At 48.0% G+C, this 16381-nt stretch overlaps 6 protein-coding genes across 6 annotated transcripts; 3 read left to right on the top strand and 3 right to left on the bottom strand.

The window, feature by feature from the left end:
* Positions 1 to 149: 149 nt before the first annotated feature.
* BU24DRAFT_491462 (uncharacterized protein) lies at positions 150 to 1077 on the bottom strand. Its single transcript, XM_033533799.1, has 6 exons — positions 1014 to 1077; positions 889 to 926; positions 765 to 835; positions 618 to 704; positions 482 to 570; positions 150 to 422 (listed from the first exon to the last, which is right to left on the bottom strand). The coding sequence occupies exons 1-5, from the start codon at positions 1052 to 1054 to the stop codon at positions 562 to 564; spliced, it is 246 nt and encodes an 81-aa protein (XP_033386849.1). The 5' UTR covers positions 1055 to 1077; the 3' UTR covers positions 150 to 422; positions 482 to 561.
* Positions 1078 to 1323: 246 nt separating this feature from the next.
* Positions 1324 to 3889, top strand: BU24DRAFT_343073 (uncharacterized protein; the record flags this gene model as incomplete). The annotated part of the gene is made up of 4 exons (XM_033523349.1): positions 1324 to 1674; positions 1722 to 1912; positions 1965 to 2489; positions 2542 to 3889. 4 exons carry the CDS (start codon positions 1324 to 1326, stop codon positions 3887 to 3889), a joined length of 2415 nt encoding a protein of 804 aa, XP_033386848.1.
* A 121-nt stretch (positions 3890 to 4010) lies between these two features.
* Positions 4011 to 5133, bottom strand: BU24DRAFT_345739 (uncharacterized protein; the record flags this gene model as incomplete). Its single annotated transcript, XM_033523457.1, has 2 exons — positions 4011 to 4543; positions 4614 to 5133. The coding sequence occupies 2 exons, from the start codon at positions 5131 to 5133 to the stop codon at positions 4011 to 4013; spliced, it is 1053 nt and encodes a 350-aa protein (XP_033386847.1).
* Positions 5134 to 6190: 1057 nt separating this feature from the next.
* On the top strand, positions 6191 to 7276 carry BU24DRAFT_491459 (uncharacterized protein; the record flags this gene model as incomplete). Its single annotated transcript, XM_033533798.1, has 1 exon — positions 6191 to 7276. The coding sequence occupies exon 1, from the start codon at positions 6452 to 6454 to the stop codon at positions 7274 to 7276; it is 825 nt and encodes a 274-aa protein (XP_033386846.1). The 5' UTR covers positions 6191 to 6451.
* Positions 7277 to 7303: 27 nt separating this feature from the next.
* BU24DRAFT_491458 (uncharacterized protein) lies at positions 7304 to 8391 on the bottom strand. The gene is made up of 2 exons (XM_033533797.1): positions 7903 to 8391; positions 7304 to 7835 (listed from the first exon to the last, which is right to left on the bottom strand). Exons 1-2 carry the CDS (start codon positions 8171 to 8173, stop codon positions 7558 to 7560), a joined length of 549 nt encoding a protein of 182 aa, XP_033386845.1. The 5' UTR covers positions 8174 to 8391; the 3' UTR covers positions 7304 to 7557.
* Positions 8392 to 8627: 236 nt separating this feature from the next.
* BU24DRAFT_369065 (DUF1744-domain-containing protein) lies at positions 8628 to 16070 on the top strand. The gene is made up of 4 exons (XM_033524389.1): positions 8628 to 9401; positions 9452 to 9591; positions 9641 to 10262; positions 10312 to 16070. Exons 1-4 carry the CDS (start codon positions 8791 to 8793, stop codon positions 15626 to 15628), a joined length of 6690 nt encoding a protein of 2229 aa, XP_033386844.1. The 5' UTR covers positions 8628 to 8790; the 3' UTR covers positions 15629 to 16070.
* Positions 16071 to 16381: the final 311 nt, after the last annotated feature.

The following is a 16381-nucleotide window of genomic DNA, read 5'->3' as shown; positions in this document are numbered from 1 at the left end:
AGAATGAAGCAAAATACGCAAGGTAAACTAATATCAATGAGATCGACTAGAGGGCAAAACCAAGTCTGCGGTCAATAAAAAATCAAGGCCGTCCGGGCATAGTAAACGGAAGAGCGAATCTCCCTTGAAAAGAAATCGAATGATTCTAGGTTAGAATAAAAGTTGTCACATCCGCATTCGATTGCTCACCAGCAGGCAAGCATTGTCAGCGTACGGTGCATGATGGATACCACTGCCATTATTGATCTATCTTTTAACGGTTTAAGTTGTACCGCCCTTTGAATGCATACACTCCTGCCAGGCTTCTGTGAAAGACTACAAACTGGGTGGACATGATGATACAATGAAAATATGTTTACAAGACTTGGAAGTACCAAAGACTTCCAGAAGGCGTAGGGGTCAAACTGAGGTAGTTTGTATCGCTGGAAAAGCTTCGAGTCAGTTCTGAAATCAATTGACGATCTACTCCGCAAGTACGTACTCAACATTGTGGAAAGCGATTTGGAACAAACATGTTAGAAATCATGATCTCCCATTGGCGAAGAGAGGGGGCTACATCATTTATCGTCTCTATTATTGGTTAGGCGCGACCTTTGCAACGATGGGAGTTCACGTACCGGCTTCATATGCTCGGCGTCATTGTCACGATTATCTTCTCGTGCATCTTTGAGCATGCTGTCGATCCCTCGCGCTCTTAGAGCTTTCTGCTCACAACTAATCAGTCTCGAGGTTGTTACACTTGATCTTCTGCAGCTTGTACTCACAGTCAGACACTGTTCATACTGCTTGAATAACGGCTCGCATTCGTCCGAGGTAGATGTTCCTCGAAGAAACTCTATTCGCCGTCAGAAAATCATATTAGACACGCATGAGCGGGTCCCTTTTTACTCTCGCTGTACCACTTCAGGAAACAGTTGTCGTAACGTCTTAACAAAAGTTAGTTGGCAAACTTTCATTGAGAGGTGGAGCGTCAGAATTCACCACAACAAAAGTTGTACAATAGGAACACTCACTCTTTCACTTCGTTACATTCTGGTGCAAGCGATGCCGACATGATCGGATTTGCAAAAGTTCTGTTTCTAGTCAAATGGTTGTATTGTGTTTGCATTAGGTACCCAGTGAGCTCAGACAAAGGCAGGTTCCTATCGATAAGAAGTGCCAAGGCCTACAACTCTAAATTTCTAGAGCCGATTTCCACGCTTCTTCTCTAGACATCTTCGCAGCAGCCCGTCCGCAGCCGCGCTTCAGACAGCTCACCAAGTTACCGCACGAGATACGCCTGGGTGAGGGTGCTCATGCCAGCCGATCGCGAAGTATAACACAATGGAGCCGTTCAAAGCGCTCCAAGACACTGTTTCTGCTGCGCTTGTCTCCACAACACGCGCCGCAACCCAGCTTAGCAAAACCGACATATCGTTCCAACGCTCACTGGACACAAAGGTTGCTGTTTCATTGGATGCCCAGAATGCGCGGCTTCTTAAACTCGCGCAACGGCTTTTGGAGAATGCTGCAGCGAGCCCGGACGCTGTAGGTTCAAAGCTTCCTGATACCGAAGCCATAGACGGCAATTGGAAGGGGATTGTTGATATTATCGACAGTTTACTTGAAAAGGCCGATACGAGTCTCGACGAATATACAGGCGTAGTGAAGCGTTTGAGTCCTTCGGTGGATCATGTAAGATGCGAAATGATTCTTCAGGCCAACACGTTAACGAGATATAGGTTACCAACATCGCAACGCCGCGCAATACGAAAGTGCCGAAAGTCACCCAGAAGCCTCAACTATCATTCGAACATGTTCCCCAAAACAACGAATCTGGTGGCTTCCGTCCATTGATGACGTACAAGCCTCATGCCCAAACACCATTCGCCGAGTCTCTGCGGACCTTTAGAGACACGAATAATAGAGAACAGTGAGCGGCCAGCAGATCATACCATCTTGCGCACTCTACTAATACCTGATAGATATCCTCACCCCTATCAGACCGAGATCGAGGCTTACGACTATCCAATGTCGGTATACAAGAAATCTGATCCCAAATTGTTTCCTCCTTTCGAGTCCACGACTGCCACATTTGTAGACACACCCGAGGCTCTGGCAATGATGTTGGAAGAACTCAAGAAGGCCAAGGAAATTGCTATTGATCTGGAACATCATGACAATCGCTCTTATATTGGTCTGGTCTCATTAATGCAAATTAGTACGCGGGAACAGGACTGGATCATTGATACCCTCCAACCTTGGAGGCGGAGATTAGAGTGCCTAAATGAAGTCTTTGCAGACCCTAGCATTTTAAAGGTGCTACATGGGGCCTACATGGATATAATCTGGCTTCAACGCGATCTAGGCCTCTACATTGTAGGGCTTTTCGATACATACCATGCCGCGAGATCTTTAGGGTATCCCGGTGCTAGTCTGGCTTTTCTCCTTAACAAATTCGTCAACTTCCAGGCCCAAAAGCAATACCAGATGGCAGACTGGCGCGTGCGGTACGCAACAATTGGAGTTATTGTATGAACATGTTACTAATTTATATTACAGCCCGCTTACAAGCGAACTATTCGACTACGCTCGTGCCGATACCCATTTCCTCCTTTACGTGTTTGATAACATGCGGAACGAGCTACTCGAAAAGTCTGATCTAACGGACCCTGAAAAGAACAAGGTGCTCCACGTCCTAGAGAAATCCCGAGAGACAGCGCTCCAGAGATACGAACATCCAATCTACGATGCCGAGCTTGGCCTTGGCCCCGTAGGCTGGTATCGATTGATCTCTCGAACGCCCGTTCAATATACCAAACAGCAATTTTCCATCTTCAGAGCGGTTCACAAATGGAGGGATGAAGTAGCACGTGAAGAAGACGAAAGTACGACATTCATTATGCCGAACCATGCAGTTTTCACATTAGCCCGGGTTGTACCAATGGACAAAGCTGCCTTGTTCAACGCCGTACAACATGTCTCTCCAATTCTGCGCAACCGAGCCGACGAGTTAATAAAAGTTCTTACGGAGGCTGAACATCTCGAGAATGATCAACCAGAGCTCGAGGAGACATTGGAGAAAATCCATGCTATACAATTTCCAGAGTTGGAAAACCGACCCGCAGACTGCAAAGGCCGTGAAGCTACAAAGCCCACTGCAGATCAACCCATTCCATCTACAATCGATCGAGCGGTCCCCCCACTTCGTGCACCGCAATCCAAATTCTGGGGTTCTTTGTGGTCTGGTGGAGTGTTAGATCCTCAACGACCTTTCTCGAACAGCACCATCAATCTCGCCGTGCCTCTGCCGCCACTTACAGCTGAGATATATTCAGAGGCATCAGGTTCGAACGTTGAGCAAATTGGTCCGGGCATAGAAAAGGCAACATATATGGACAAAGATGCCAGGCCACCAGAAGATCTACGGACAGATATCTTCATTGTGAAACAGCTAGGGGGAAAGAGAAAAAGGACGAGTGCGGAAAATGCCGACGACCAAATACTTGAAACACCACTACGGGAATCGTTCTTGAGCGACAGTGGTACGGATGCGACGGAAGCGGATCAGATCATGCTCAACGAGTATCCGAGCAATCTGAAGTTGCAAGACAAGAAGTCCAAGAAGCAAAAAAAGTCGTCAAAGAGGACCGCGAAGACCAAAATTGAGGGCGAGAGCAGATCACCAAAGGGGGACCCTGATACCGATGTCGCATTTGACTACTCAACAGCCCCTTCTGTCCTCAATGCCCGTACAGCCGACAAAGGGAGGGAAAAGATTAAGCAAAGAAAGGATAAGGAGAGAAAGAATAGTGGCTTCAACCCGTATGCTAATTCAGCGGATGCGCCCAAGGGACTAGGTCGATCACAAAAAGAGGGTCCGGGAAGGAGTAAGACGTTCAGTAACTAAGATACCCGATAGTCACGGCCGTCGGGATACGACCGTGGGAGAGGTCTGGAGCGATCTTGTACTTTTATGCTTGTTTTAACTTTACCATAAATCGATACTACCGTGTCCATAATCACTGCATTCACGCAATGATTCCATTCAGGGTCCTGTAGAAGATGCCAAAGTTCCCTGAGCCATCTTTACCCCCTTGGTCGCCTTTGACGTTATCTAGCACAGCGAAGATTACATCTTCCCACCAGCCACCCCTAAACTCATTCTCTCTCAGTACATCTGCGAAGCAATTGGCTACTTCCTGGGGAGGGTTCATGAACGCGCCACATCCCATGGCACCAAGCACAATTTTCCTATGTTGTTTCATGGCAGCGATTCGCAACACGATTCTAATCTTTTCCTTGGTAGTGTCTACATCTGCGACACTGGCAAAGCCGCCAGCAGCCGTGATTTCTGGTCGTCGCAGTGCTGCTACAGAGATGACTGAAGTGACTGGAAGAGATTCGGCAGTCGTAGAAGGGTAGAGCAGTTGATGGCCGCTTCCAGGACCCATTGCTGTGCGTATGAGGATGCAGTGTGGCGTGTATAGTAGAGAAAGGCAGGGGATGGGGTAGAATCTTGGAGATAAGGCAAGTGAGAGTGATGACCGGTAGCAAAGAGCCTCTGGCCAGCGAATCAGGAAGTTAGCAATGTGTTCATTCGATCATATGGATGCACCCGTCTATCTACGAACCTTCTTGGGCAAGAGCACCATTCAACCAGCCTCCACCTGGGTGTAGCTCCGATGCTAGGTTGAGAACTGCCACAGGCTTCAATTCGATGTCGCCATCATCTGCTCTTGGGATGACGGAGGCAACCTTGGTATCGGGCTGTAATTCAAGGGCTGCATCGAATGTGTCCTGGTCGCAAACCCGAACGCGAGTACCCTTCATTCCGGCTTGGAGGTCATCGTCTGGAAGTGTGAAACCTGGGCAATCTTTCGCCTCGAGGGTTCCTAGGTACCGTGCATGGTGAATCGAAGTCGCTGTAGGATCCAGGCCTTTGATATCGGCCAGAATATCTGGCAGTACGGCGGTGGTCTCTGCCGCCACGGCACGCAATTCATTACGGCGTTGCATGGCAGCTGGTGAAATCCTGCGGCGACCGCGGCCACGACCCCGTCCACGGCCATGCCCACGTTCGTGTCCAGAAGATCTAAGAGGACGTGTTGGACACGCCTGATGAAAAAATTCTCGAATGTCTCTATCAGACATGGTGTGAGGCTGCGTTTGTTGTGTTGCCGATCGTGCGAGAAATGCAATGTTGGTAATGGTGGGTGTGGTTGAGGAGGAGGAGGAGGAGGTGGTGGCGATGGTGCTGATTTTGAAGTTTTACTCCATAGATAGTTGAAGTAATCGCTTGCGTGTAGTTGACTCCCTACAAAAATAGTATCTAGGTACTTACCTGGGTACCAATTCATGTAATACCTGAACTGGTAGGCAGCAGCAACTCGTTAGCCAAGGCAGTCAAACCTCAGTAACATGGAGATCAGGCGGGTGGGCGTTCTTAGTTAGGTAGGTATTTGCTTGTACTAGACAGCGAAAATGACAATTTGCACTCGAGAAGAATCACCACGTACACATCAGATAGGAAAAGAATGTGTGCAGAGAGGTGGATGATAACATAAGATATTCCATTGTTAGAGAGAGCAATTACATACTTGGGTACCTCGTAGGTACCGGTACCTAGTAACTAGGATATATCAAGTGTCAGTAGCCCTACCCGTATCGGTGATAGATGACCGCCAGCTACTGTGTAAATGGTATGGTAGACAATATATCTCCAATGAAACGCAATTTGCAAGAGTAGGGTAGAGTAGAAAGGAAGATAGCACTATGAAAGTGGCCATTACATACCTACCTATGTACCTAGGTAGCTAGTTAAGTGATTATACCCTTATCATTGTCTGGTAAACTCCCGAATGTGTAAACTTTCGGATTATTATGCACAGTAAACAACCAATTAATTGGTTTTATTTACTTTGTATTATGGAGTAATTACCAAGGCATCCAGTCTCTAGTGACGAATGCTTGGTTGGGGTGCGGCGTTGCCTGTCCGTGCTACCGGGTTCGTTTTCCCCTCTTCCAGGTTACTGTGTAGATTCCTTTAGGTATGAGTTACCTAGCGTGCCCTAGGTCCCTAGGTACCTACTTGGGTGGTTATTGTCTTACGAGTACCAAGAGCTCAAGTACTCTGTACACGGCCACGACAGTACACATTAACGACTCCCTAGCATTCACATCACAGCCGAGCCCCGACGTGGCCTACCCTACACCTACCTGCCTACCTACTACTGTATTGCAGATCCATAATTACTATCTGTGATTGTGCAGATCAATTCTCCTCTGCCCCACACCTGCCAGACGATCGCCCGGAATATCAACATCGTAGCACTGCGCATCGCAACGCATCCATATATCCATCATCTACCATCCATCATTGCGCCGCAGCCCCTCCAAGGCTTCATCAAGGCTTGTACCTGGGAAGTATTGGACATATATCTACTCCCCATGTAAATACGAACCCCCCACGATGTCCCCAACACAGCTCTCAGCCTGCCAACCGTCACCCAAACGGAAACGCGATGCGCCGCTGCTCGTTCCCTATCTCAATACCACCCTCCGCCGTGCCTCTACGCCACCAGTAGACTTACCAACCTCCCCCGATGCCGATAGCCCTAGGAACGCTGTCGCGGAGCAGTTACAGGGTATGAGTATTGAAGCAATACCAATGCCCCCGCTTACTCCCACCGATGACGCCGTGCGCAAGAAACCCAAACTTCATTTTACCAATGACTTTTCGATGCCAACACCATCGGATTCGCACCATCTTCCAAAGAAAAATAACAATAATCAAGTCATCCACTCCGATCACAATGTGACGTTGTCGCGAGACACCACGCAGACATGTAATGTTCAGTCGGACTCGTTAGGCAAATCGTACAACAACGGCTCCACACCTTGCAAGGTGCACAACTCGGGGTTAGCTGTTACTGCGGAACAAAGCAATCTACGCGAGCCATCGCCATCACCTTCCCCTACATCCCTCACATGGCAAGACAGCGAAATTACTGGCCATTTAGCAGACCCCTCGACTGATCTAGACGACGACGGCACTGGATTGAACGGAGTAGGATTCCGTCCCACGCCCGCACTGGCCTACCAGCGAGCTCAAAGGCGAAAACAACAATTGCAAGATTGGAAAAGCCGGGAAGCCCGAGAGGCAAGGGCCAAGAGAAACGAAAGGAGGCGAAAGGGCATTGCTGGTTCGGCCATTAATTCAGAAGAGGGGATGGTGGAGAGAGACAGTGCGGTACCGGGTACTGCTGTCCCTCGTGCAGTACGATTTGCCATATGATCAGGTTTCATCATGTTTCTACCTTTTCACGTTTTTCATGTTCCTACTGTACGATGTTACGAATTTATGAGGGCTTCATGATCGAGCGGTGCTAGTGCACATTTGGACCTCTTGAGGGAGCTTTGCCCATCAATCTGCACTTCCCGTTCATCAAATTGCTGGATTGTCATCCCGAATGCGATATGGTCGTATAGTACCCTTTTTTTATACAGCATTTTGTACATATCTCTCTTTTTGTTCCTGCCGTACCGCCAATGATACCCAATGGTAAGTCAACGCTTCTACCAAAATCTTATGTTCTTGTTTATCCAATAGCCCCACGACCTCTTCCTGATTTCTTCATGCCTCTGTAGTTCTTCTATTCTGTCTTGCTCTTCTCGTGCTTTCCTCCGCGCCGCGCGTTTCGCCTCAATATTTGCTCGCTTTGCTTCCATGAGCTCGCGCGCTTGCCTCATTCCATCTCTCTCCTTGCTGCGCTGGTATTGGCAGTATTGGTATGAGGCACAAGAAAAGCCGAGCCAACTGTAGACTGCTATATTGCAACATTGCATCAGAGGTCCTGTCGTTATGTTAGCGATCTAGCCTACGTTTCTCGATGTTGTTCACGTAATTCTTGTCGTACATACTTCGAAGAATGCCCGCCAGACTGCCGCCAATAAATCCAGCTCCAATTCCTGTCAATTGACTGTCTCTGACACAAGGTCGTTTGTGGAAATTGAGATAATACCCAGGCCCCAATTGCTTGATAGCCTGAAAGTACGTAAGGTCTTGCGCGGCTTCAGCAGCTTTCCCTCCGGCGGTATGCGTCATCCCGCCTGGCATTATATTCGCGGGTCCCTTGGGGGGTGGTTGTGCCGCATTTTGGGTTGTTTCGGGCTGTCTGGTATCATCGGCCATTTGTGGAATATGGGTAGGCAGTACGTTGGTAAGAACAGCCGCAAAAATGTAGTTAGAGAGCCGTGGGAGGTAGATGCCTCCAACCTATGACATTCAAATTTCTCCAATGACCGCGGCTTGTGAGGGTCCTATGAGTGGTAAGAAGCGATTTGAACTTGTGAGAATCGAGTGGAAGCGAGGGTTGTCTAAATGAGATATCACCTGTCGTTCGATCGTTAACTCGTAAGTTGAACTAAGCATCATGGATAATTTTCGGCCAATCGACCGAAGACTGCCAAGTCGATCAAGCCACAGCTTGTGCATGTGGCGGTGCAATTAAAGTGGAAAGCGCGACCTGCACGCGCGACGCGAAACTAGTCGCGTCCCCCTCGATTATTGTGGAGCCAGCGTCAATACCTCTAATACTTCGTACCTGATTTATCAATTGTTTGCTCGGTGATCTACTTACACCAACCTCAGCGTCCCTTCGTCCACACCCTCGACATTTATCTACACTCGACCATATGATACCCTGCCTTTTTTGCATTTTCTTCGTCATTTTCGACCGCCGGTAATATGTTCTTCGGCGCCTAGACCTTTTCGTAATTCAATAAGGTTCTATTCACGTTTCCGTCACCATGGCCCCTCGCCGTATGGGCCAGCCGTATCGGCACGTTGGAAAGGCCGGAAACTCTTCCTACGGCTCTCGTAAACCCAGAACGGTCGACGCATCCTCATTACGAAGCACAGAAGCCACTTCGCAGAATGAAAAACTGGAGGCTACCCGCTTGGCGAACCGCATCGATGAGTCTATGGGCTTTCCCCGCTACGATTCCGGGAAGAAGAAAGTGGGGTGGCTATGCAACATGCATTCGACGTCGATAGAAGACGAGAATGTCCCTGGTGGAAGAGCAGGGGTGGACTACTACTTCATAGGAGAGGATGGTGACACATTCAAGGCCACCCTCGAGTACGATCCATATTTCCTGCTCGCTATAAAGAGGGGAAAAGAACCAGAGGTTGAGGAATGGTGTCGAAGGACGTTTGAGGGGCTAATAAAGACAACGAAAAGGGTCGAGAAAGAGGATTTGTCGATGCCAAATCATCTTCTCGGTTATAGGAGAACATTTCTCCAACTTTCGTTCGCAAACGTGAGCGACCTCTTGGCCGTGCGCAAAGTCATCAGTCCTATCACGGAGAAGAATAAGAGCAAATTAAATGCCATGGATACATATGCTGAGGTGGCCAGGTTCGGTTCTCATGCCTTGAACATTGATTGCGATTTGCTAACACGAGTAGCGCAAATGCGGGATTCGACATTTTTGACGACGATCAAGATCACGAACGACGGTCAACTGTGAGCATTGATGCTAGCAATTTCGTCGTAGACATACGAGAATACGATGTGCCCTACCATGTGCGAGTGGCTATCGACAAAGGTACACATAAAGATGATTCGTGCTTGCATAGCAAGCTGACCGTATGCAGATATTCGAATTGGAAAGTGGTATACAGTTGAAGCAAAACATGGGGTCGTGTCAATGACATGCATCGAAGATCGACTTACACCTGCCGATCCGGTTGTTATGGCGTACGACATCGAGACGACGAAGCTCCCTCTCAAATTCCCCGATGCAGTGATCGATCAAATTATGATGATTTCTTACATGATCGATGGCCAAGGTTTTCTGATCACCAATCGTGAGATTGTCTCTGAGGATATCCAAGATTTCGATTACACCCCAAGGCCAGAGTACGACGGACCGTTCATGATCTTCAATGAACCGGACGAAAAGGCCGTCATAGAGCGATTCTTCGAGCACATCAAGGAAGCCAAGCCTACTGTGATGGTAACATACAACGGAGATTTCTTCGACTGGCCGTTCGTAGAAGCAAGGGCAAGTGTCTTGGGAATCGACATGTATAAAGAGATTGGCTTTCGCAAGAACAACGAGGATATATACCAATCGGACTACTGCGCACATATGGATGCCTTTGCTTGGGTCAATCGAGACAGCTACCTGCCCCAAGGAAGTCGAGGTCTGAAAGCGGTAACAGTCGCAAAACTCGGATACGACCCAGACGAACTGGACCCCGAATTAATGACGCCGTAAGTTCCTAGCCATTCATCACGACATTCTTCTAATAAAAGTGTGTAGCTATGCGAGCGAGCGACCCCAGACACTTGCTGAGTATTCGGTGTCAGATGCCGTTGCAACGTACTACTTGTACATGAAATACGTCCATCCTTTCATCTTTGCTCTTTGTACTATACTCCCACTACCACCAGACGACACGTTGCGAAAAGGAACCGGAACTCTTTGCGAAATGCTACTGATGGTCCAAGCCTATCAGAAGGGGATTGTGCTCCCTAACAAACATCAAGCACCCAAAGAAGCCTTTTGGGATGGACACCTATTAGAGTCTGAGACCTATGTCGGTGGCCACGTGGAGAGTATCGAGGCTGGCGTATTTCGGAGTGACATCCCGTGCAACTTTGCTGTAGACACCACCGCCATTGATGAACTACTCAGGGATCTTGACGCTGCACTTCAGTTCAGCATTGTAGTAGAAGAGAAGAAGAAGCTTGAGGATGTTGTGAATTACGACGAGGTGAAGACAGAGATCACTAAAAAGTTGTTACAGCTCAAAGAAACACCGAATCGCACTGAGCGACCTCTGATATATCATTTGGACGTTGCTTCCATGTATCCGAACATCATGACGACGAATCGATTGCAGCCCGATTCTATGATCAAGGAATCCGATTGTGCAGCGTGCGACTTCAACCGACCAGGGAAAACGTGCGATCGAAGAATGCCCTGGGCATGGCGCGGAGAGTTTCTACCCGCCAAACGAGACGAATATAACATGGTCCGCCATGCACTAGAGAATGAGAGGTTTCCGGGGCGTTACCCCAACGCCCCATCTCGGACTTTCCAAGATCTCTCTGTTGACGAGCAAGCAACATTGGCCAAGAAGCGACTACAGGATTACAGCAAGAAGATTTACCACAAGATTCACGACGCAAAAACGATCGAACGAGAGGCCATAATCTGCCAGCGCGAGAATCCGTTCTACATTGATACGGTGCGGGACTTTCGTGATCGAAGATACGATTACAAAGGTAGACAAAAGATTTGGAAGGGTAAAACGGAAGCACTAAAGTCAGCCGGGGCTCCTGCCGCTGAAATCGACGAGGCGAAGAAGATGATTGTGCTTTTCGACTCTATGCAACTCGCTCACAAAGTCATTCTGAACAGTTTCTATGGTTATGTCATGCGTAAGGGCTCAAGGTGGTACTCGCTGGAGATGGCGGGTGTTACTTGCTTGACTGGTGCAAGAATTATTCAACTTGCCAGATCCTTGGTGGAACGCATCGGACGACCCCTGGAGCTGGATACAGATGGAATTTGGTGCATTTTGCCCGCAACATTTCCAGAAAACTTTTCCTTCAAATTGAGCAATGGCAAGAAGGTCACCATCTCATATCCTTGTGTCATGTTAAACCACTTGGTCCACGGTCAATATACGAACCACCAATACGAAACTTTGGTGGACCCAGCGACTTTCAGATACGAAAAGCACAGCGACAATTCGATTTTTTTCGAGGTCGACGGTCCTTACAAAGCCATGATCCTACCTACTTCGAAAGAAGAAGATAAGAATCTCAAGAAAAGATACGCTGTGTTCAATCATGATGGAAGTCTAGCTGAACTAAAGGGCTTCGAGGTCAAACGCCGAGGAGAGTTGAAACTGATCAAGAATTTCCAAGCCCAAATATTCAAATTTTTCCTAGAGGGCACAACCCTCGCTGAGACGTACGGAGCGGTGGCCAAGGTAGCCAATCGATGGCTGGACATCCTAGATACTCGCGGCGCAACACTTGCGGATGAAGAGCTCATCGATTTGATCGTTGAAAACAAGAACATGACCAAGACTTTGGAAGAATATGGGAGTCAGAAGTCGACTGCTATCACTACCGCGAAACGCCTGGCAGAATTCTTGGGAGAGCAAATGGTGAAAGACAAAGGGTTGAATTGCAAGTATATCATTTCTTCTCGCCCAAGAAACGCACCAGTAACCGAAAGGGCGATTCCTATCGCCATATTCTCGGCGGAGGAGTCTGTTAAACGCCATTTCCTCCGAAAATGGCTGCGTGAAGACCCTGGTGACATGGATCCCCGAAGTGTACTGGATTGGAATTATTACCGCGAGCGCCTGGCATCTGTCATACAGAAACTCATCACCATTCCTGCGGCGCTCCAAAAAGTCAGGAATCCTGTTCCCAGGGTTCCCCATCCAGACTGGTTAGACCGACGAATAAGACAAAAGGAAGACAAGTTTCAGCAGAAGAAGATGACTGATATGTTCGACAAAAAAGCCCTAGTAGATGCCAACACCAACATTCTAGGTAACCGGATGGCAACAGACTTGGAAGACTTTGGGTCCGCCAAAATCCCATCATTATCTCAAGCTGCTAGAAAGGGAATGGTGACGAAGATGGTCGCCAAAAGGAAGGAGCCAGAACCGGCAATTGCAGTCCAAAGCGATCCATACGCAGCTCTTCCGAAAACCATGCCTTCTATGACTGAAGACTACTCTGGCTGGCTTCTCTATCAGAAGCAGAAATGGAAGATACAGAAACAAGCTCGAAAACGAAGACGTCAATTATTTGGCGAGCGACCAGTTGATACAGCCAACGCGATTGGCAGTTTCTTTCGAAATCAAGCTGAGTTGCTCTTCATAAGCACATGGCAGCTCGTACAGATCCGGCCTACCGATATGCCTGGAGAAGTTAAAGCGTTTGTTCTGATAGATCAGAAGATGCACTCTCTAAAGATCATCGTCCCTCGACAAATTTACCTGAATCTTAGGGAGGAAGATCTCCCTGATGTTTCCATTGAGGGTTGTATCGCCGAAAAGGTTGTAAATCACTCTCTACCTAACGGACATCGTTCGACGCATCTTTTCAAACTGCAAATGTCTGAACAGACGTATGTGCAAGAATCAAAGCGCCTAGCTGCCTTATTCAACCATCCTAGCGTTGAAGGGGTATACGAGACTCAGGTTCCCCTGAACTTACGCGCTGTGCTCGAATTAGGAAGCATGTGTACATTTGATGAGACACAGAAAGGTGTACTTGGAAAAGGTCTCGAGCAAGGGTTCGATCTTTCGTCTCTCCAGCGCGTCCCTACGCAGACACCATATCTCTCTGGAGCATCCATTAGTTACATGTATTTGTACCATGTGAGCAGTGGTGATCGTAACATATACGCTCTCATGTCAACTTCACGAGAAGGTGCTCATATGATCATTCAGAACAGAACGAGTGACATGCAGGGATTGCCTAATATCGACAGGATATATCGCGAAGCGATACAAAAGCAACAGGAAGATCGCCGAGAGGACCTACTGCAGTCATGCATCGAATATCAAGACGAGGTACACTTTCGAACAATACAAGTGACGACAAGACGAAAGGCATTGCTTGAGCTAGGCGATATCATCAAAAAGATCAAGACAGAGGAATCCAAGCCCGTTATTGTTGTGGTGCAATCGACCAATCACCAGCAACTCTCACATGGTATTCCTGCCCTGAGGGACTTGCCCATTCTTCCACTTCAGCCAGATGGGTCTGACAAGCAGTTACCTCCCCTGGGCTGGCAATCATTCATCGCGAAACGTCTTGTTGGACACTACCTCAACCTTGGTTCCTGGGTCTCACACCTTACAGAACTTGCTCGGTATGGTGACATTCCTCTTTGTAACCTTGAGAGTAATGACCCAAAATTTCTGATCGATGTTGCGTATGCGCGGCGACTTCAGAAGGAAAAGGTGGTCCTCTGGTGGTCAAGCTCCCCCAAGCCAGACCATGCAGGATACGAAAGGGACGATATTCTGGGTCCACTGGACGTAGTCGATATGCCTACTATCAACAATCCGGGCACATACGCATCCGTGTGCATTGATCTGAGCTTGCGTAACCTTGCTATAAACACTGTCCTATCATCATCCCTGATCAACGATCTTGAAGGGTCGAATTCGGTTACTTTCAACCCTGCGGCAGCCCCTGGCGAATCGACGGATGAAGGGGGGACTGCTATCCACTCCGAAGGAGCATTCGCCACTGCGGGCATATATGTGCTGCGGGAGATGGTAAAGACTTGGTGGGGTGAGGCTGAACGCGGAAATCACATGGCAGATGTGATGGTTCAGCATCTGGTCCGCTGGGTTGCCAACCCGGGTTCTTACCTTTACGACCGTTCTTTGCATTATTATGTGCAGATGATGTCGAAGAAAGCCCTTCAACAACTAATGACGGATTTCAAACGCGTCGGCTCACACATCGTCTTCGCTAGTCCCAATCGTCTCCTCTTGCAAACCACTAAAGCCGAAGTTGGGAATGCATATGCCTACAGTCAGTACATATTAAAGACGATTCAGTCGAAGCCGCTTTTCCAATTTCTGGATCTCGAGATCAAGGAATACTGGGACTACCTAGTGTGGTACGACGAGTTCAATTACGGCGGAAAGGGTTGCCACGAAGTTGTTGAGGCCGAAAATCAAACCCTCGACAACATCATGTGTTGGCAGTTCGTGCAATTCCTCCCAAGTAACTTACAGCCTACCTTTCACGACTGGGTCATTGAATTCATTGATTTCATGCATTCTCGAAAGCGACCAGGGATTGCAGAAGATTCAACGACTCGACTAACGCAGATACCGATACGTTCACTTACCGTCGATCCTGCTGAGAATACTCAGATTCTACCCAAGAGCTTTACGAAACCTCTCTACAAGCAGATATCAACTCTCTTACGGCGACAGCATAACGAGATGCTACATCCAGAACTTGCATCGGACTACGAGTTTCCAGTGCTCCCCGGCTCACACCTAGACTTATCGAACCCTGTGCTGCAGCTCGTTAAAACGATCATGCAGGTCCTCAGCTTGGATCGAGCGATAAACTTGGAAGCGCGCCTTCTACGAAAGGAATTGTTAAACCTCTTTGACATCCGAGAATTCAGCGCAGAAGCTAGTTTCATTAATCCCAGTGCCACTCTTTACATCCGCAGCGTAATTTGCGATGAATGCACCTCATCTAGGGATTTAGATCTCTGTCGCGAGTCTTCCCTTTTACCCCCCTCGGAGACAACATCGACGTTTCCAGCCTCCAAATGGAAATGCAGAGACTGCAATTCGTCGTACGATAAACTTCAGATTGAAGAGCGACTTGTTGCGGACGTACAAAAATTGACACTGGAATGGTGCACACAAGATCTGAAATGCGGCAAGTGTGGCAGATTGAGGAGCAACGATTTCATGGAACATTGCGCCTGTGCGGGCGAGTGGATAGCAACTAAGGATAAGGGAGACGTGAAAAAGAAGTTGCGCGTGTATGGCAATGTTGCCGGATTTTATCAATTGAAGATGTTGGAGGGTGTTGTCGAAGAGTGTCTAGAAGGAATGTAATTGGACCGGGTCCCAGAGGAGGGAAGCAGCGAGCCAATGGCGTCTGAGTCAAAAATTACACGACCGGCATAGATGCATGTTGACATTACGTTGGTATGTTTGTTTCTTTAGGCGCGGAGTTTTGAGGCTTCAAAGGAATTTTACGAAGGACTTGACTCGTCCGTGGGGGAAGAGGATTATGAAGATGATTCTTAGCGTTTATGGTGCATTTTCTGGCGCTGATGGCGTATGAATAACGGAGCAATACAAACCGGCGAACAGGGGCTTGAGATGCCAATTTACGAGTACTGTGTGGTCTGAGATGCTTACAGGTAGATAATGCCTAGAGGCCGAGATTTCTTTCCTTGCTACCGAATCCATTGTTCTATAGTAATAGCTTCAACGAGGGGTATAATCGATGATAGAATCACAATACAGTCCAGTTGCGATATTATCATTACGCCCTTCGGGATGCATCAATGGTTAGCCATGCCATGCATTGGTAGTCACCTGCATATATGAAATGTAAATTGGTTCAGAGGAGAAAGCATTTCGCCTGCCCAGCTCATGGCATGATGGCAGGTCTCCTTTACTTTCTATTTGAGTTCAAATGCATCGAGGCCTGTAGAGGGGCACATCCATTTACCCCGCTTGCCAGGTATTCATAATTACGTAGGTGCCAGTAGTAGGTAGGTACGAGTATGGTGTATAGTGATGGTGTACGGAGCACTGTGTAGATTGTTACCAATTCAAGGTTGGAAAGTATGAATGTCG

This window comes from Aaosphaeria arxii (assembly GCF_010015735.1).
Source record: "Aaosphaeria arxii CBS 175.79 unplaced genomic scaffold BU24scaffold_3, whole genome shotgun sequence".
NCBI lineage: Eukaryota > Fungi > Ascomycota > Dothideomycetes > Pleosporales > Aaosphaeria > Aaosphaeria arxii.
Note: the sequence above shows the minus strand (reverse complement) of the source record. Positions and strands in the feature narration are given on the sequence as shown.